Source organism: Cyrtonyx montezumae, unplaced genomic scaffold, assembly GCF_038088225.1.
Source record: "Cyrtonyx montezumae isolate F1298 unplaced genomic scaffold, pur_monq_1.0 scaffold_14, whole genome shotgun sequence".
Classification (NCBI taxonomy): domain Eukaryota; kingdom Metazoa; phylum Chordata; class Aves; order Galliformes; family Odontophoridae; genus Cyrtonyx; species Cyrtonyx montezumae.
The window spans coordinates 7,791,409-7,813,057 of record NW_027071870.1 but is presented as its reverse complement, the minus strand read 5'-3'; the positions used below and the strand labels follow the sequence as shown (position 1 = coordinate 7,813,057).

General features: G+C 37.5%; 1 protein-coding gene across 1 annotated transcript in view; it reads right to left on the bottom strand.

Annotated features, from left to right (window-relative positions):
• Nucleotides 1-10,151, bottom strand: part of ARMC3 (armadillo repeat containing 3) — a 49,460-nt gene extending 39,309 nt beyond the window's left edge. The window contains exons 1-5 of the mRNA XM_065731576.1: nt 10,104-10,151; nt 4,206-4,323; nt 2,061-2,186; nt 564-632; nt 70-245 (exon numbers count right to left, since the gene is read on the bottom strand). Coding sequence (XP_065587648.1) covers nt 70-245; nt 564-632; nt 2,061-2,186; nt 4,206-4,323; nt 10,104-10,151 — 537 coding nt within the window. The remainder of the gene's footprint in view (nt 1-69; nt 246-563; nt 633-2,060; nt 2,187-4,205; nt 4,324-10,103) is intronic.
• Nucleotides 10,152-21,649: the final 11,498 nt, after the last annotated feature.

The following is a 21,649-nucleotide window of genomic DNA, read 5'->3' as shown; positions in this document are numbered from 1 at the left end:
AGGAAAATGCTTATCTGACACTGTAATTTTTATTTATTATTTTATTTATTCTAAATCAATAAACTTTACCTGTACCAGGAGATAGATACATTCAACTGAATTCTTTGTAACATCAGGGTCAGGACTACCTAGTAGACTTATAAGTGGTTCTAATCCACCTTGCTCAAGTATTTGTACTTTAGTAGAATATTCAACAGCCATATTTGCCAGACACAGAGTAGCAAATTCATGAATAATCACATCTTCTATAAGAAAAGAAAAAAAAAATTGATCAAGTTTATTCAGCACAGTATATGCTCACAAATGTGGTGGTCAAAGATATTGTAAAAAATAAATAAACGTTAGCTGTTAATTGCACCTCAATTCTCCATAAACATGGTGCTCCATCTGTACAACATAAAACATTGCTCAATGAATAACCGAGCTCTGCCTATAAAAGTGATCATCCATTTAATATGTATTATGGCAAATTATGAGAGAAGGATTTTATTACACTGTTTGGTCAAATAGCAATAGCTAATGATTTCTGAGAGTATTTTTGCACAAGGAACACTGTAAGTTACCTTCTGGTACCAGGTGTGACAGAAGTGAACTTGTGACATCCAGTTCCCTCAGTAACTTCTTGACATCATCTACAATGAAATAAATATGTGAAGTCTTTCATCTGGCAAGCTGGATTGAGTAAAGAACCAGATTCTGCTCCAAGGGAAATGTACTTCAGGTTACTCCATGAGTGACAAAAAGACCTAATTGGTACTGACATATAACCAAAGTTATACAAAGAAAGTGGGCCCAGAAAACACAAAGGAGATTTTAAAGTACCAGATAACAGTCTTCATTAATTCACATGAAAAAAAGTTTCTCAGCACTTCACACTGAAAATACTTGCATCTAGCAGCGTTCTTGCTATATATATTACATAGTCAGACAAGTCATACTTGAACAGATAAAATATTTTAGCTGAGAGTAACCAAACTAAAAACAATTCTTCCTTAATTTAGTTTTCAAGCCATCACTATTTTTCTGCCATCAGGGCCCACTTTGCAAATTGAAAATATTAATTAAACAGTCTTATTAAAATCACAAGGAAGACTTTCAGAAGCATTTTCCTTGTAAATGGCAAAGTAACTACCTCTAGACAGAACAACTAAAAAATATTCTTTGAAACAAATTTCAAGTGATCTTGGAAGGTTGTGGCATTATTAACAAAACAGCAAGGGAAATTATTAACATTACAAGTGTGAGAAATAGAGTGAGATGAATGTACTAGATGAAAGAACAACAACAACGAATTTGTAACTATAAATGAAAGATCTTCAGCCACACAGATCCACGTTCATACAGTAACATAATAAGCCTAGGTTCAAAACAACTGCATGCTAGTGTAGAGTTGAAAGAAAGGTAAGGAGCAAAAGGTCCAACGTAACATTGCGTTGTGGTGAACTCATCCAGTAACGGTACTGCTATACTAGATACACAAGTTTGCCATAACTGAAATGTTTCTGAGAGATAGTTCCTTTTCAGTAGCTCAGATACAGATAGCAAATACTTACAACAGCACTGACCTGCCAAAGAAGCTGGGTAAATATGTATATCAGTGCTTCATAGTTCGGGACTTTTTTTGCTACTGATACCTGAATTAGCAGCTATAAATCTAGTACATTTTTTCTCCTATTGTCGTAGCTCTACCAGTGCCTTCAATAAATGCTGCATTTTCTGTACATGATAAATAGTATTTTATCCCTCATTTCCAACTTTTGTAAAAGTTCAGAATGTGTCATATCCACATAAGCTGAGCATCATAAGTAGTCAGGCATTCTCAGATAAACAGAATTACAGTATTAAAATCGTCCAGTTTCACCCTGTCAAAGCAAAAATAATGACTGGGAGAAAATTCACTTTTCTTTTAAATTTTTTTTCCAAAATCAGTGGAGCTGACTAGAAAAACCATCTCTTGGGTTACTAAGATAGGATTTATTCTTTTTTCCACACCAGCCACCTATTGCTTTAAGAACTACAACCATACACATGGAAAAATATTGAGAAACAGAGATTCTTACTATTGGAAGACATGATTCCAAATACCATTATAGCATTTCTGCGTACAATTGGATCTTCATGTGAGATGAGTTTGTACAAACGTTCCACTGCTCCAAGACCAAGAAGTGCCACTTTGTTTTCATCACCTGAAGAGTAACTAGGTTAAAAGTTTTGTAAAAAATGCAACAAGCTCACAGTTCTAATGTAACAAAGGATAACAGTATTTCAGTGACCTAAAGTATAATAGGTAGAACATAAATTTGTCAATATGCGCCAATAATACCATCAAAAAGTTACTAAAAATCTTAGAGTATCAAACATAATATATCAAACACATTCTAAAAGTGTAGTTCACAGATCTGATGTCATCCTGATCTCCTTCCTGGATCATAACATTAGAACAGAACTCAGTCTTCAAGACAAAAAAAGTAACTTATAGGTCTCAGTGTTACTATAAAAAGTTTGAAAATGTATGAGGACCCATTCCCTTCTAGAAAAACCTTATTCAGTGACTCTCTGTTTCTATCCAGAGCTGCATTTAAGCAGGTCCCTTTCTATTCATTTCACTTGGCCATGTATCCACTCATCAAGACCCTGACTTCTGGGCTTGACCTGAAACCTGCCTCATCACTATGGACTGCTCGATGACCACTGGACTGTCGACTGACTGGTTTCCACTGTGGGACCTGTTCTGCTCACTGAACTCATGTAGCGTGGGAATGTACCCATTTCAGAGGCCACGGCCCCTTGCCTGCTCTACTGTCACTGACTCCTGCTTTCCCTTGCCTTGCAGGGCAGCCTGCCCTCGCTGCTACATAGCAGCAGAGACTATTTTTATCAGTTCTGGTGACACCTGATGTTAAATGAATTTACAGATAATCCAAAATGACTGCACTGAAAGTTAGGTGCTTCGCAGGCACGGTAACTGCATGGGTAAGATATTACACAACAGATCTCCAGTGGAAATGATTATTCCATACACCTCTGGAGAGAAGGAAGAACCTGTTCCTACCATGCCAAGTGGTGGGGAAGGGTATAGGCTGGCTTTTCATCATCACATTATCAAGGAACATTAATTTGTTTTATTTCTTTTTGGATGTCTTTCAAAAGGTACACCAGTTACAACAGAATTCATCTCAACATGGATATTTAATATAAAAGGGATAGAACAAATTACTTTAAGAAACATTAAGGAAAGGAAAAGGCATTCAGAAGCCCAGTACTAAAGTTGACTACTCAAATTAAACAATATCTTCTTTGTGTGTGTAATGGATAGTCTTTAACATCACCACACACTTGAGATTTCTAATTCAATGCACAGGAACAGTTCTGTCAGATTAATTCATATATTTAAAGCAAAGGATGCTTCTGTCTGTTGGATACCCACACATTTACTACTGGCTAACATAGCAATACACAGATTACTTTCTATTTGGTGAAGTACAGGTGAATTATGTTGCTGTAAGCCTCATTTTTGTTTCCTATCTTTTTGCCTTCCAAATTTACTTTCCTGAAACAACTACCATAAGTGGAACTCAGTGATCCAATCAAGATTTCTACCAACAGAAGTGTTAAGTATGATTCTAGTCTTCAGTTTCCTGCTCACTCAAGGAAAATGAAAAAAGTGCACATGCAAAAGTAAATCCAAAAAAACTAGAAACAAAATCCAAAATCAACTTATCTTCTCAGTTCCCACACCACCTTTCATAATTCATTTCACAATCAACTAAGGGAGAAGCTGTCTTCCCTTTCTATGTTATTGTGAACAGTAGGAAGAAAGCCAGCAAGAGTTTATGGTGTGCAGTTCATAGCTATTTCCCTTCAATTAAAATTCTCTCATTGCATATTCAAAATTTGGTAGCATGTCCTTAGCCAAGTTTGCCTTTGTAAGCTGAACACAAACACCTTCAAGAAGCCTATTCAACTATCAAAACCACCATTTTTCTCTGATAACTTCAACCACATTGACAATTGCCACCCATACAGTAAACAGTATATAAGAAAAGTCTTAAGAAAAGAAATTAAATGGAAATGAATATATTAAAAAGATGAATTACAATAACAATTCTACCAGTGTATTTCAATTTGAGTGGCTGTCATGGCATGAGTAGGAAGCTTAGTTACATAAGTAAGGCAAAGGAAGGCTTACTGCAATGAAGACTAACCTTTTGATGCAAATTTATATATAGCTTCACATGCTTTGGCCAAAACTTCCTCTTCAGGAGAATCAAGCATTAGTACAACTGTGGCTGCTGCTTTGCTTACAATCAGTAAAGGCTCAAACTAGAAAAAAAGAAGGAAGAATAGTTTGAATTTATATTAAAGCCTTACTGTGTTCTGCAGTAGACTTCCACACTTCATTTAAAAATGGAGAATTCTAACTTTTAGTAGTAATTTGAGGTGTTTTTGAAAAATAAGAAAGAATAATTGACATAATACAATCACGGTTTCATCTTGTACAAAGATTTGGGGAAAACCTTGACAGTTCTCTGCACACCTAGAAAGTTTTAAAGAGAACAGACTACGTAATTCTGTTACACCTGAAAGAGCATCCTATAGCTACCAAATCAAATAAGGAAAGAAGTAAGGTTTGGTTACTCTGTGCCACTACTACTTAGCGAGAGTTAATAAAAATAAATTAATTAAAATGACACTTCCCATGCTTCCGTTAACTCTTGCTGAACACTAGCTTACCACAATCTTGCACATGCTCAAGTATTTCCATGATAATCCCTGATGAGCTTTGCAAAGCATTCATTTCCAGCTCTGATTTCTCTCATACAGAAATAAAATGTTCCAACAAATTCATCTGCTTTCACCCTCTCAGCAGACTTCAGGAGTAACATCACTTGAGAAAGGGAGCTGTTCTGAAAACAGCCTTTTACTCTTTAGTAAGACTCAAGACTAAAAAACAACAACAAAACCCACAACTCCCATTCCTGGAGACACCGAAGGCCAGGCTGAACCAGGCTGTGAGCACCTCATCTAGCTGTGGATGTCCCTGCTCACTACAGGAGCGTTAGACTAGATGGGACCATTAAAGGTCCCTTCCAACTCTAAGGATTCTATGAAGATCCATGTTTCCTAATAGTAAAAGTTTACCTGGCTAATGTGCTTAACTGCTCTCCCTAGCTCCAAGCAGGTCTTGAAAAAATGCAGATCTGCCCAATTTCATGTTTGCTGTGACAAGATGGAGGTGCTGGACAAGTTGTGGTAGTCATTAACTAAGTGCAGATGAACACATGCTACCTCTCCACTACAAGAGGATGAAAATTGAGTACACACGTCTAGTCTGAAATTTGCATTTTGTTTTTCCATTAGTAGAGAACATTGGGACTATGTATAAACTCTTAATGCTTTATCAGTGTGGGTAAGCTCTACCTGCAAATTGCTGCTGATATGGATATAGTTAAACTTATAGAGCAGAACTTTCTTCCAATAAAAAAATCAAAACAACCCAACTTAAAGAAGCCAAATAGGTCATACTTCTTTGATGTTGAATTCATGCCTGTTCAGCTTAGCTGAAGACATATTACTTCTCAATGACCAAAAATATATATACTGTCAATAATTCTTACGTAAGTACAGAATATATGCTTATTGGGGCAGTTTTTATTCTAGCAAGAGGATATTTTTTTCTAGCTACAATTTTCCATTCTCTTGCAGCTGCTCCACAAGGGTACACTGCTCGAACAGCACTTCAAGGGCTGAAGCTATGAGAAGGGTATTCACAAGACAGCCTGCAGCAAAGCAGAATCCTTGCCACACCTTGTATGCCCCTTTTTTTTTTTTTTTTTTTTTTTACACACTGACAAAGATGTTCTCTATCTCTATTGGTTGTAGGGCTCCATTATTAGTACATTCTTCAATAAAGTAAAAACATACACAATGAAGTAATAATTTACAATACACATTTTCTCCATTACAATTCAAAATGGATTCTTAATAGCAGTCCCAGGTAATTGCATACATTTTAATTACATTAGGTGCTGAATGAAAAGTGATATATAAATAGGAAAAGTTAAATCCAACCCTGCAGAAACTTCACTGGCAACAGCAGGGCAAAATCTGGAAAAACATTTAGTGACAGAATGAAACTTTAATTTTTATTAAAGGATGTTATCCTTTCAAGGAAACATAAATTAAACTCAAAGACTGATCCCAGATAAAGGTTAATATGAAATGAAGTATGAAATAAGAGTTTTAAATCTCAGTTATTTATTTACATTGATCTAATAATAAAAATACTACGTTGCTCCATTTTCTTTGCTTCTTATGTCCACAGGTAGTTGTATAAACCACAATTCATTTATAACTTCTAGGTGTTAATGGCAGGTTGCCATATAAGCAGAGTCAAATTGGTCTTACATCTATACATTTCTATAGGTATTATATTCATTACTACTCTCTGAAAAATGTAACAGGCACCTTCCTATTAGACTCACTTCTGGACTGATCCCACCTTTTGAAAGACGTATCTGTCTCCTTTTATTCTATTCTTTAATCATGCTATTTTTCTAAAATTTTCATCAAAAGCTCTTTTTGGACTAAATGACTATAGTTCTGCTTTATTCCTGCACCTTTTATGAGCAATTACTAGAATCCTGATAGTCTTCAATACTTTATCCTTTACCTAGAAAAAAAAAGGAGTTAGCATTTATCTGGTCATACTCTTTCACTTCTGGCAGTCTGATCCCATACTAACAATATCAAACCAAGATACTCCAGTGAATCATAGAACAGTTGACACTGGAAAACACTTGTGGAGTTCATCCAGCTGGCTGTACACAAAGCAGGGTTGGCTAGAGCTTAGGAGTAGGCACTGTCCAGTTTTGAAAATCTGCAAGGATGAAGACTCCAAACTACTTCTCATAACCAGTGTTATATCATCCATTAGTAACACAGATGTTTTCTTTTTTATCTTTACACGGAATCTCCTGAGTTTCAGTTTGTACCTACTGCCTTTCATCCTTTTAGTAGGCACCACTGAGTCTGGCTCTGAGTTCTTAACTCCCTTCTGTCAGGTGTTTATATACATTGACAAGACCCCTCAGAGCTTTCTCTTCAGACTGAACAGTTCTAGCTCTCAGCCTCTCCCCATATGACAAATGCTTCAAGCCTTTCAGCATCTTTGTGGCCCTATGCCAGATTTGTTCCAGTGAGTCCATGTGACTCTTGTATCAGATAAACACAGAACTTGGACATGGCACTCCAGATTTGATCTCACCAAAGTTGAGACAAAGATACCAGTCACATCCCATAAGCTGCCATGGTAATGTTGTCTAGTGCACCCTACAATGTTACTGACCTTTGCCACAAGTGCCTGTTTCTAGAGCATGGTCAGCTTACAGCCCACCAAGTGCTCTCCTGCAAAAGGTGTTTTGCAGCTAATTATCACCCAGTCTGTACTTCATTACCTCTCTTTAATGAACTTACAGAAATTCTCATTTTCTCTATTTCTCTAGTCTTTTGAGGTCCCTTTGAATGGCAGCACAACCAATCCGTGCATCAGTCACTCCTTGCAATTTCATACTGTCTGTAAACTTGCTGCAAATGCACTCTGTCCTGTCACTCAAGTAAATAATGAAGAGGTTAACCTCTGGGGCACAACAGTAGTGACTGGCCTCCAGCTGGGCTTCATGTTGCTGATCACAACCCTTTGAGTTCAGCAGCTCAGCCAGTTTTTAATTCACATCACTGTCTGTTTATCTTGTCCATGCTTCATCAGTTTGTCTATGGGGATGTTATGACAGACAGTGTTGAAAGCCTTACAAAAGTCAAGTCAAATTAATATTTAGGTATCAATTCTTCAAAAGGTGTTTCTGTCCAGAGTTAACAGTACCACTCCTATTCCTCCATACTTCTATTTTTAACATCAATGTCACGAGTGAAGCTATTTTCAAAAATATTCAGATAGCTGTATCTTTCCTTTGGTGATAATGATTCAGTATTTTCTCTAGTGGTAACCTTAGGCTTCCCTTTAACACAGGTGCCCTAACTCATGAACAAATAGCAATATTTGTTCATATTTTCTACCTATCCTTCGAAATCTATAAAAATTAGTTATCATCTGCAGTATTGTATGAGAGAATTACACAATGCCCTCTTATATAAACCTGTCCACATTGTCTCAAGGTTTCTTTTTTTGGACTCAACATTTTCATAAGCTACTTATCAATCAGAAGAAAACAACTAATACATCAGGTCATTTGTGCACATCTCATTTCCTGCCATCTGAAATATCCAAGTGAAATTTAAAGGTTTGAAATTTGATTTGGCACAATTGGTGTCAACAATATTCTCATAGCTAGAAGATTTTTTTGGCTGACAGTAAAAACTAATCAAGGATTTATATTCATATTCAATACTGTTTTGCAACATTCAGTTGCTTTCTCCTGATCTCACTCCTAGAAGAGAAATGCTAACCTGAAGTACAACAAGGGTAAGTGTCTAAGCCAAAAAACCACAGATGCCATCTGGAGTTCACTTTCTAATGCTTTCCTTTTTTTAATTGCTTAACATGTTTCCTGACACTATTCACAGTTTACTGAATGGCTGTACCATACTTTTTCTTCAGAAACTTTGGTGGCTTCTGAATATAGGAGCTACGGTCCTGTTTCTATTGATTTTCTATAAATTTCTATAGTCTCTTTTTACTACTTCAGAAGGGAGTAGCCTATCTGTAGGCCCTAAATCCTATTATAATCCCCTATTATAATGCCTTTCTATTTTTTTATTAGACTGTAAAGATATTTAGTCTTAATTATTCAGGTCTACTTTAATTAGTCTTACACACATGCATCCTCTTTCTGTCTCCTTGGTTTTGGGGTTAGGGTTAGGTAAATTTACCCCCTCATGTTAAAGTTTTCACTCCATTCATAAGCATTTATAATTGATTGGAGCTTATGAATTACATTTGTATTATTAGTCTTTTCACAGAACAGTTGTGTAAGATCAGACAATTGCTAAACCTCAGTGACATCATGACTTTGGACATTTGAATTCAACCGTAATGGCTACTTTTACTGTCTTAGTCAAAATTATTTACCCTTAACTAGCACTGACACCACAATGTAGTTTTTGCTAATCTATTTTGGTATGATGTTTGAAAAAGTTCTTGCAGTTCCATTACTCTCAGACATAAAACCCTTTTATTTTTGTTTAAAAACAAACAAAACAAAGTGAAACCATATGTACCGAGCTTTACCTTTAATTTTATACTCTTTCTGAGAGTAGCCAAGGAACCAATTCTTCATTAACTAATGCAATATCTGGTGCTGATTTTGTGTTTTGTTTGTTCACACCTCTTTCTTCTACTTCTTTCTGAATAAACCAGTAAGACTCGTAAAACTTCTGTACTTTAAATGTCTATCTCTTCTGGGGTCTCTGTACTTTGCGACTTCAGAGAAGCCCTCAAAAAAGTGTGCATTACCTAGTGTCAGATCTTTAATCTCCACTTTTGGGGTAAAAAAAGTCATACACCATCATCATTCCACATTTGTCTTCAATTCTAGCACTTCTTACTGTGGCACTTCTCAGTGATATCAAAGAAACCTGAACTACTCCTAGAGACCATATATCTCTGCAAGAGATTCAGAATATATACTATATGTATATATATGTACAAAAATATCTGTACAACCCTTGCATTCAGTAAGAAAATAAAAACCTGCAGATTTATCTACACTTTTAACTGTTTCATTCTCAGGAATGTTTCCAAAGTTCAAAAGAGAAGCAGATTTCAGGTCTCTCCCACCTTCTCCTTTTGATTTTTACAAATGGAAAGCTAATGCTGCTCCTCAAATAAAAATAAGCCTGGATTGTTTCATACATTACTTCTTGCAAGGCCTGCCAAAGACAACAATCTCCACAAAGAACTATACATGCTCAGTCAGTCTGGTTTGTACGGTGTCCAAAAAAAGCAGAAACAGAATTATCTTTAAAAGACATTTTTAGAATAATGTGGGCAAGCTAGAAGAATAAGGAACTACGTAAAGATGGTAGAGCCGGGCCTCTAATTGTGCAATGTTTATTTTATAGCATGCTGTAGTTTATAAACTTACCACATCCTTGGGTGGAGGCTCTACTTCCTTCTTCCCTTTTTTACCCATTCTAAAAACAAAAACACAAAAATGAAAAATAAAAACAAACTCCCTTCTGTTTCACGAATCAGCTTTAAGAAAACTTATAAGATAAAAGATAAGATAAAACTTTAAAATAACTTGTAAGACTGACTTTTGCATCTTTTGATCCATTTGTTCAATTTGAACAATTGAAAGAATTCACTGACATCGTCATTTCTGTACATAAACATATCCCTTTAAACAGTAACATCTCATTTGTGCAACACAACAAACTTTCTAACACTTGAACACATTTGGTGAAATGTATCTGTCAGAAAAACACCTAGCTAAAAGATGCAAGACACCACTGGCTCAAGTTGTTACACAGTACAAATAAACAAGACACACACACTCTTTAATAAGGCAGTTCTGACTGCATCTATAAATCATACAAGAACAGGCTATTTCTGTGTGTTTGCCAATACACTGTATGTTGGCAAACATTCTGTACAGCCATAGAATGTACAAATGAGTTCTACCTTGAAAATGGATTTCAAATTCAATTCAAATTCTCTGTCCATATTTTACAGAAGACAAAAATCAGGTCTGCAGGTACAAAGAAACAGTTTCGTAGTGTACAATTTTCACTGTTTTTTTTATTTATTTTATTTTAAAAATTACACCAGGTAACTTCTGTCTTTTTTTTAACTAGCATCATGTGCAAGTGAATCTGGAAGACCTTCTCAGCTGCATTGAATAGCAGCTTCTGAAGCATATGGTTGTAATAACCCCATGTGGACCTAATTTCACGTGGCTTGCAAAACTTTGTCTGAGAGCCTTCCAGTTAAGCCACAGGCAAAAAGTAAAGTACAACATGACCCACTAGCACTAACAATGCAGAGAACACAGCCCAAGTTATGCCAAACTTAGATTTGTTTTAACACTGTGTAAAAGCAAAATGTGCTCTCATTTTAATATCCCTTAAAAACTCCTTGGTAGTTCTCAAGGGGAAAGTATGCTATCACCCTCAGCCAGGCATAGCCTGACAGCTTCCTGAAGTGCAGCAAGAGATGATTATCCAGCACAATGAGGTTTGTAGCATGGCTGATCACAAAACTCATGGCTATCGTTTATTGTGGCCACTAAAACTTTGGAGCTCTTCTTGAATCCTCTGAACTTTTTCAGGTACCGGTCCTCTACTGGCCTCCCAGATAAACTATAGCAGTAGTGAATCCAGATGATAAGCACATCCTAAGAATAGACCTGAAGTTTAAAACTTCATAGGCAGGTCACTAATTGTAGCTTTGAGAGCAAGACTCTTAAAAAGATTTTTCAGTTCCAATTGACTTTACCCTTGTGCACATATACATGTACAAGTATGAATACACAGACATAGAAGAATTCAGTGTTTTAAAATTGCAGTTTTGGGTAGGGACCAATTAACATATAAGAGGAATTGTTATGTAACTAATGTTCACAGATTGAAATTCTTATACATATTCTAACACTGAACAACTAAAGCCTTTATGCTATATAAGTACATTCAGCTTTCAAGGATATTTTCAAGGAACTTGCGTGTTGCTCCCCACGTTCAGAAACACTTGGCTCCATGGTAGTATTGAAAAGGCAGTATCATATAAAGCAACAAGCACAGGGAACTTGATAATCACTTTACCATGGATTATGTCCTGCAGTCTATTCCTTTACTGCAGTTACTGTGCTGGATTTCAATGCACTCTGCTGACAACTGGTGCTGTGCTTGGTCCCCACAAAGCTCTCTGTTTTCTGTCTTTAGTCAGACAATGACTGCTATGATGCGTGCAATATTCTCAAATATACCGAACACTAGAAATGCACCTTCTGTATTGAATACTCATATTTAAAAGTTATTGATCCGTAAGTCAGCTTCTCTCTATAACTCTGCATAGAACAAATGCTGTTGACTCAGTTTATTATTCTAAAGATTTTTAACTTAGACAGAATTTTTAGCGAGATTTATATTTTTAATGTGATTAAATGTTGGGTTTATGTTATCCGAAAATGTTTTAAAAACTAAAACTTTATTTGCAACTGATTAAATGTAATTAATTAAATCTTTATGACAAAATAAATAATATTCTTTAGTAATGTTCTGTACGTTGTTACGAGGAGTGTAGTTTTTCACATATGTCTTGAGATGAAAGGGTTGATAGTTTAAATCACATGAGCTAGAGGTAATAAAGGACTTTGACTAAACAGATGTAGCCAGTGCATAGCTGAGCAGTCTACAGAGCTATCATTCAGTGCTGCTTCCTGTCCTTCACCTGGAATGTACTGATTTCAGTGCATTATCTAAAAAGAGCCTGTTCTCCTTCGCTCATACCCTGCCTCAGTGCAGTGACATGACCACATGCTGTCTCCTATCCAGTAAGGCAGATGTTAGGTCTAACTATACCTTCTTTCCAAAATGACAGTCCCCAGAACTCTCTCTCTGCCCTGTTTTACTGAATTTCAGAAGGGCCTCCAGCTTTTCTGCAGGACCAGAACTAAATTAGGCTTCAGTTCTTAAGCGAGTCACTCTCCTCTATAATGGATGGAGATCTAACAAGTATATCCAATAACTGTTAAGGCAGATCATCCTAAAGTAGTTGTCTAAAGCCAGCCATTTTTTCCTCTAACCAAAAATGGAGCCTAGAGTTGCTAGCTCCTATATATTGACATTTACACTGTTGACAATTAAAATAAGCGAGATCAATATTTCACCATTTCTCCACGAATCCACATGCCAAGCTAGGTCTCGTTGATGCTATCTATCACAGCAGACTAAGCACTAGCAGAACTAGGCGCGTGACATAACACAGCTGTCTTGTCTTATTAAAAGTGGCTGAAGGAACAGCCTCCAGTAACACCTCTATGACCAGAACATTTGACCCATAAGTGGAAAATTATTCAAAGGAAGGTCATGAATGTGGACTTGTTAATTCAAAAGTGGAACCCTCTAACCTCCTGGCTGTTGTATGTTGACCTGGCATCTCTGCCACTTCAAATAAAATAAGGAAAAGTAACTTCATTCTTTGTAAGATTTCTTGCAGAAGCCTGCTTAGTAGAGCAGGTTTTAAGTCTCAGATCTTTGGATAATGATGACCATTATTCCTGTGATTACTTCCTTTCATTGGCTTACTCTAGGAACTTCCCTGCTAGTGTGAACTGCTTCCTATACCACAAATCCAAGGCAGCAACCTATTTCTAATTACTATACTAAGACAAAGAAATAAATCAGGCTTCCAAGACATTAAGCATTGCTGCTTTTAACTGAAGATGACTGCTTCACTGGATTAACCAAGTTCTTTGACAGCTGACTTTTTAAAAATTAAAAACAAGAAACAACACAACAAAACTATCAGTGGACTTTCAACTCCTTTTTCATCAATACACTCATTTACCAGTGAGCATGCACAGAAGGTTTTGGGTTTTTTGAATTGCCAGATTATGAATAGCTGATTAGTATCAATTAAAAATATAAAATAGACTTATTTTATAACATATTGTAAGGCTTACTTTGTAACATAGATTACACTTTGAAATATGAGAAAAGTCTTATGGTGGTTGTACTGGTCAAAATATTGAAATCCTATAAACACTTCCTTTTCTGTATGGGGTGCATGCTGACACTGTCTCTAATGCATACATACAGAGGTCATGTTACTTTATGGTTTTTAAGTCAAAGCATTTACAAAACATATGTTCCTTTCACATCTTCTGCCTTCTAAAACCCTAAATAACTGACACAACAACCTAAGACCCGACACACACTGAAATTCTAGGAAGAAATGAGATGTTCAAGAATCAGTTCAAGACATAGACAGCTGTGGAACTAATCTCTTTAGTCAAGGAAGCAAACGTCCCTTCTGAGAGCAACTACTCTGATGCAAAAGCAGAGCAAAGAAGGATTTAAGAATAGTTTCTAATTAGTTACTTATTACATGATCCACTTTGGGATCTGACGGACTCATCCTTTAAGAAAGTCTGAAGCTGCATTACTACCATCTGGGCAAGACCATAGAATGACAGCATGGCCAAGGTTGGCAGAGCCCTCTGGGCACACCCAGCACAAACCCTGCTGCAGCAGGGCCAAGCAGAGCAGCATGCCCAGGCTTGTGCCCAGCCAGCTCCTGAAGATCCCCGAGGAGGAGAACCTGCAGCGTCTATGGGCAGCCCATGCCAGCGCTCTGCCACCCACACAGCACAGAAATGCTTCCTGATGTTCAAACACAACACCTTTTATTCTAGTTTGTGCCCACTGCCTCTTGTTCTGGCATCGGGCAACACTGAAAAGAGCCTGAATAAGACTTGTCTGCACCCTCCCTTCAGGTATTTATAGCCAATGATGAGATCTCCCCTGGCTTTTTCCCCAGTTTTTGTTTTCACCACATCATAGAAACCTTAACATCTCTCTTTAGGAGGTAGAACAGGACTTCTAGTTTTGCACTTCTGCGGATACTGTCACATCTCCTGCTTCCTATTTATCCTGTAACTCGCAGACAGAGGAAAGAAAAAGAACTGAAGAGAGACAGCAGGCTCATCAGTCTCTGATGAATAGTACTGCCTTCTTTTGTGTTGCCCAAGAACACTTGTTTTCTGAAATTTAACTGGCATCTGGTAAGAGGTGCACTAACGAGTACCTTCCTCCTGTTGTGATTCCAAGCTAAAGAAGCACAATGTATTATCAATTTGTACAGTGCAAGAGAGAGTGCATGAATGGGGACAAAGTGAAGTAATAGGAATTAAGAAACATGATAACACTCTTCACAAATCACAAAGCAACTGACAGGACTCAGAACAAAATATACTGGTTAAGAAGTTTTCTCTGGCAGATCAGTATACTACTTCCAGTGATAAAAGCCAAATATATCCAATAAATTCATGAAATCAATCCCAAAAGTCAGTTTTCCTCTATCTGTTACAGGTATTTTTATTTCCCCAAAGTGAAAAGGTTTAGAACACAAGTTGTTATGACCTTTCTAGCAATAGTGCTTATTTTTACTGACCACATAAATGTTTAAACCCTTTACTCTTCATTCTGTGGCACACTGAGGCACAGCTCCAATTGTCAAGTGTACTTCATAAGCAACTACTCCTTAGATTTAAAAAATATGTAAACAGTTTAAATGTATTACTCATTTCAATACAACATTCCCACATTCCTGTAGTACAAATTTAGTTGAAAGATGCCCTGACTTGATCCTCTCTACTTCCTTTTGTAGTTCCCTGTACATTCTGATTTATCACCTTTCTAAGCTGGCTTAATTATTTTTTCCATACAGCTTTTCCAGACATACATGTTTCTTGTCCCAGAGCCCCTCTGTGACTGTTAAATCTTTCTCAGATATGATTAACCTAATCCAGAATACCACAATCAATTCTAGAACACTACTGATTTATTACAGTGACATTATGCGTTTTTGAGGATTAATTATTACCCAATTTCTTCAGTGAAGATTTTCACTAAGCTATCCACATATGGTAAACAGGTCATTTCTTTAACAGATTACAGTTAATTCAGGCTCACTACTGAAGAGAGTGTTGTTCCAAATATTCAAGCCTGTGTAAATTATATTCCATGTATCAACAACTAACCTCATCTGTCATAGTGTTACCAGTCCACCTGACTGCAGAATAGCTCTCAGAAGTTTCTAGCAATCACCTTAAGTTTTAATTAACTGAAACTATCTTATCTCAGAAGAAAATTTTTATTTCTCCATGTTATTGCTCATTTCCAAATTAAAATGAACATATTAAATAACATCAAACCCGGGGTCTGTCCTTGGAGAATCCAAGCTGTGACAACTCAAATGAAGGAGATCTTTAGAAATTATGAGTGTGATTTTAAATGTCTCACCAAGACTCAGTGAGATCCCTCATCCCATGAGAAACTGCCTAAGAAAAATTGACTTAATCTAAAAAAAAGAGAGAGAGGGAAAGAGAGAAAAATTGACATTTTCTGAACAATAGCTGGACACTCTTCATACAGAAGTCAAAGAGGTCTACCGGAAGAAATACATCTTAAAGATACGTAAAAATTAAATACACGCAAGCTTTTAAGCAGCTCTACCAATGCACACATCTTAAAATGAATGTTCCCATCTACCAGTTTCATAGGGACATTACAGAGCTGAAAGTGGTAATCTAAATGATTGGATTCAATCCCACCTGTCACATGTACCACATCACATTAATCCCACTGGATAACTCCAATGTTATACCTTAAAAAAATAGTGGGCATTTTGTTCCCGCTCCTCTCACTCAAAAGTTGCTGCACAAGTTATTGCTCAGACAAGAGGGTTTTTTTATTATTTTTAGTATAGTTTACTACATCTGTGTTGTGTTTGAGCTTTTGTCAGTTTCTTCCTTTAGTAGATCACTAAATATTTTAGTATAAATATTTATAGTATAAATATTGCAGTATGTATTTACTATATTCCATACATTCTATATAGCCCTAAATATTTTTACAACATATTATGTATTACCTATATTCTAGTCATACTGTTTTATATATATGCAGTACAAACAAAATATAACAAATATAACTCTATTCAGTCAGGTTAAAGAGCTCTTCTAACATCCCTCAAAACACCCAATTCTTTATTATCCGCACCATCCTTGCAATCCTAGAATCATTTGAGTTGGAAGCAACCCCTAAAGGCCATCTGGACCAACTCCCCTGCATGAACAGGGACACCTACACTACATCAGGTGCTCAGAGCCCCGTCCAGCCTGACCTGGGTTGTCTCAAGGGATGGGGCATCCACCACCTCTCTGGGCAAACAGTGCCACATCACTCTTATTGGACATAAGGAAGAAGTTTTATTTTAATTGAACTGTTGAAAAGCACAAATTACCTCAGCTGAACACAACACCCCAGATAAAGCCCGTCCTGTGTTGTACAAAACTGTACTTAAACTTCCCTGAGTACATTGCAAACATCTCAACTGTGTCACAACCACGCTCGTGATATTTAAGAGGATAGAGTTATTATTTAATTTTAAATCCTCACTTATTAGCCTTTAAAATATCAACAGTGGGCTAAAAGAAGAGATTTGTTACAGTGTGAGATAGAAGTACATGAAGTAGATTTGCAGACAGCAGTCGGAGCTGTAGGGACTCAGAGGCCCATCTTGGCATTCACCACTGCAGCAGAACATGAGATAACCAGAAAATGGCAGCAGCAATAAAAATCCTAACCGTGCTGGTGTTTCCATTAACAAAGGTGAGAAAGATAGCTTGCTCACAGCCAACAAAGAATGGAAAGCAGCTGTGCTTGCCTTCCACTGGTTTAAGATAGTACAGCATTGAGAGTATACTATATAGATGATCAATTCCTATAAACAGTAAGGTTATAAAAGAAGAGTTCTCTCACACAGGTGATGCTCCCCTGCAAGCAAATCAGCACTGGGTGCAGGAGCTCCTGCCTGCAGATACATCCCATACCTTTGGAGCATCACTAAATGGGGTGAGATTTTCTCCCTACCTGTTAGTGTTATTTCAGGTAAATCTTTGAAGTTTCATTCCACCTTTTTCCCCTCTCATTTACTGCCCGTGCTATTTTGGGTCTCATACCTGTTACAATACTATTTCAGAGGAATTCTACATATCTACATAAGTCCTACAGCTCCACCATAAATCTTCTAACAGCGCCTGCTATCCATCCAGGAGCAGGTGCTGCTCAAGCAGGCAGTGAACTGCCGGTTTCGGCTGTGGTTGGAGAAAACTTTAACCTATGCTCCCAAGCCACAAAAATAACCCAGGGTTTGTTGTTTTTAAACCTCCGCCCCGCGGTTTCTGAAGGCTGCGGAGGGACGGCACGAAGCAGGCTGCCCCCCACAGCGCGTGACGCGGCGCGGCCGGGCCGAAACCTCCCCTCCTGCGGTTCCGGCTTCGAGACTCCCACCGCTGCCTCCACAAACGCGTTATTTCTGCTTACTTGGAACCGAAGGCGCCCAAACGTTAGCGGGACGCTTCCTGCCGCTCGACCCGCTACCCCCTCAGGCTCCACGCACCGCCCGGGGGCGATCGCGCTGCAGCGGCCCGAGCCGCTGTTTCCCCGTTGCTAGGAGATGGCTGCGGCGCATGCGCGCTGCGGAGGGCGGGAAAGCGGGGCAGCCGCTGAGGACAGTGTGAGCGCGCGCTCCTGCTGCACGCTTTCCCGCTCGACTTCTCCGTGCTGTCGGTAGGCAGCAAATGGAAATGGGCGAATATAATTCTTTTTCGACCTAAAAGTTAGGTAAACGTATGTAAAGAAATTGCAGCTGCTATTAGCTCCCTCCTGCGATTTATTTTTGTCGTTAATAGCATTGCTTTCTCCCCAGTTTTTTTATCATGTTGTTCTACAAGGGTAAATTCAGGTATTTTTACTACAAGCTGTATCAATCTGTGGAGATCTTAGAATGAATAGGTCCAGGCCTCGTTGGTTTATACTGGAATAAGAGTTACTATGGTCATACCGATAGTTTTAGACACAAACAGACCCCCTGCATGATGGCATCACATTCCACTTTTAAATCACCACTCCCATAGAAGATATGAGGAGACCGATCATCGCTGCCACTGGGAAGTAACAAGTGAGAACACTAATAGTGATCCAGAACTAACAAACAGAAGAAATCACTCTGGACTGTATGATTTCTGTCCAAAATTGGCTGAAAACTGTCCAGTCTCCTTGTGAGAGGTGGTGAATGATCGCTTTTGCATCGCTTTTTGACTTTTCTTCCTTTGCTTATCATGACCCACAGTTATTTTTATCTTGACCCACAATTTCTTGCTTTTGCTTTTCCAATTGATTTCTCCCATCCCACTGGGAGTGGGTAATGGCAAGTGGCTGGTGGGTGCTAAGTTGATAGCTGGGATGAGCTAGCCAGAAACAAAATGGTCTCCATGATGATAGCATTTCTTCCTCTTATCCACAGTGGTGGTTAGTTTTATGATCAGAATTCTATTCAAAATAGCCAGTCTTCCCATTTAGTTGCATCTTTTCTTTATTTTCATGCAAGCAGTCAAATAAACAATATCTATTAACAAAAAATTCATGTCAAAGAAGAGGGATGTGGTAATGAGGTGCATGATCACTTTCAAGGTGGTCCTGGAACAACACACTGAGTTACTTGAAAGTTAAAGATTCTCATGCTCACAACCAGCACCACCTGACAAAATTTATGATTGTACATCTACTTAGTGAACTAGACTACCATACAGGCGGTAAGGAGGAAGGAACAACAGCAGATGACCTGCAGAGAGATGAACATGATTTTCTCTCCCCAGCTGTTGATTATGTGCCTGCAGCACCTCCAGGCGTGTGTGCTTGTGTGGCATTTTGACTCCATGCCAAGTGAGATATGAGCACATTTCTTCCGTGTTCCTCAGTCCAGTGTCATTTTCTATTTGGTTTTGTGGCTGAAAGCAAAGCACTGTGAGCACACTGTGGGCACTTACCTACCCCATAGTCTAAATAAATGGGGTATTACTGTACTGTGGAAATGAATTTTGCAAAGATTACCTTTTCTGTCTTTGTTTTTATCTGTTTGCCATAGGTAGAGGTAGTCAAGCACTGTGACAGCCATATAAATGCTTAATTGTGCTTTGACACGACTGCACAGATATATCAAGAAAGATAATTTTAATTTTTGTGAAAATAGTCCAAGGATGTCATTGAGTAACAGCGTACTAATAAGGAAGCAAAGGAAGGGAAACTAATGAGAATTGTTACAAAATGCCATGAGAATTTAGAACGCTGAAAAATATTCACAAATAACAAATATTTTATTGAAATACAATTATACTACCACAAAAAATGTATACAAAACAGAATAATACAAATTGCATTAAAGTTAGGAGATTATGAAATTAAAGAGCTTTCCAGAGACTTAATACCTAATAGAGTGAATAAGGACTTTATTAATTACACGTTTTAATGAAATTTCTTCTGATGATTTAGCTTATGATTTAGCTTATTTATATAGAATTTGTATGCTTTCCTACGAAGGAACTGGGCCAAATGTCCAATCAATTTGATTAAATTAAGGCTTTTGCAAAAATAAATCAAGTGTGGATTAGAAACACATTTGAAAGAATATTATGAAACAACATTTTTAATATTTAATTTTGTAAGAGTTTAAACACATAAGCTACTGTGAAATCAAAGTATTTGTTGAATATAATTGTTGGAAATTTGCATGTCAAGGTGTTTCAAATTATCTTCCTAGAGTTACTGAAAGCAGCACTGGGGGAGTCATTTCTCATTTCCTGAAACATCAGAAGTGGAATTATTGTTAGCTGGATTGCTTGTCTTGAATAATTCTTCTTTTCCGTTAAAGAAAAAAAAATCACTCATAATTTATGCTTTAAGAAATACCTGATAACATATGGTACAAAAAAACCTTGTCATATAACTTGTTTTATATCAGTCTCAGAAGACAGTTAAAAGGAACTTTCCCTTTCTGGCAAGCAGCAGCTGGCTTCTGGAGTAATGAGTTTACAGCATATCTACTTTGCATTTCAGTTTGGTATATTTCTTCACAAGTTAAAATACCCCATATCAATGTAAATTGACCTCTTTAGGAAAAGGGAAAAAAAAGGAAATCAATGCAGTGAATAAGCCTTTCGTTCTTCTGGCTTGCAAGCAGGCTTTTCTGCAGGTACTCTGTCTTCACCATCTGTATGGACTGGGAATACAGAAAAATGCCCTGCCTCTGCAATAGCATTCTCTGGTAGGTTTGCCTTCTATACTCCATTAAAACTGAATTAATAGGTGATTAAATCTGGTGAATGTATTAGTCCTAGTGTGGAAATGACAAACTCCTAAGAATTTTCCTTTAGAAACTGCACCTAGATCTGGAAATTGTGCCTGGATCTGATCGCTTGATAATGGTGTGGCACATCGTTGTACTTGTGCATCAGTATTTAGTGCCTTCAGAGACACACAAAAGGGGGCAGGTGTTTCAGCAATGCACATTTCACACTTGGAACAGGGACCTCAGCTCTGCCTGAGGCTTCCTGCATAACCCTGGACAAGCTGATAAAAGGAAACTGATTTGGTTGTTTAACTGGCATGAATAAATGACTTAGAAAATACCTCAATATTTCTATATTTGAGTTTCTCCCTGTGAAACGTGACACTTCTGAAGCTCCTGGCATAAAAAGTGTTCCATGCTGAAGTTCATCTACATCCTCAAATACTGCTGCTGAAGCATATAAGCAGTGCAAAATTAGGATGGCTATCCCTAAGTGGTATCTGGTGAATCAGGAGGTGACATGCTTATTTCTTAGGGCATATGTAGCTTAAGAAAATGAGATTGTGTTTTAAATTACCTTGCTATTGTACTTCTGGTTTTTAAAAACAAGTAGGTTAGCTAACATAGATGGAAATAAAGACCTAAGTTTGTTGCGGAAGGTGATATTTGAAAACTGCATATTGCCAGAGATGCTAAAGGGTGAGTGTAAGGAATGACTGAAGGAATCACCTTTTTCACCATATATCTAACACATCAGATACTTCTGGCAGATATTTTCAC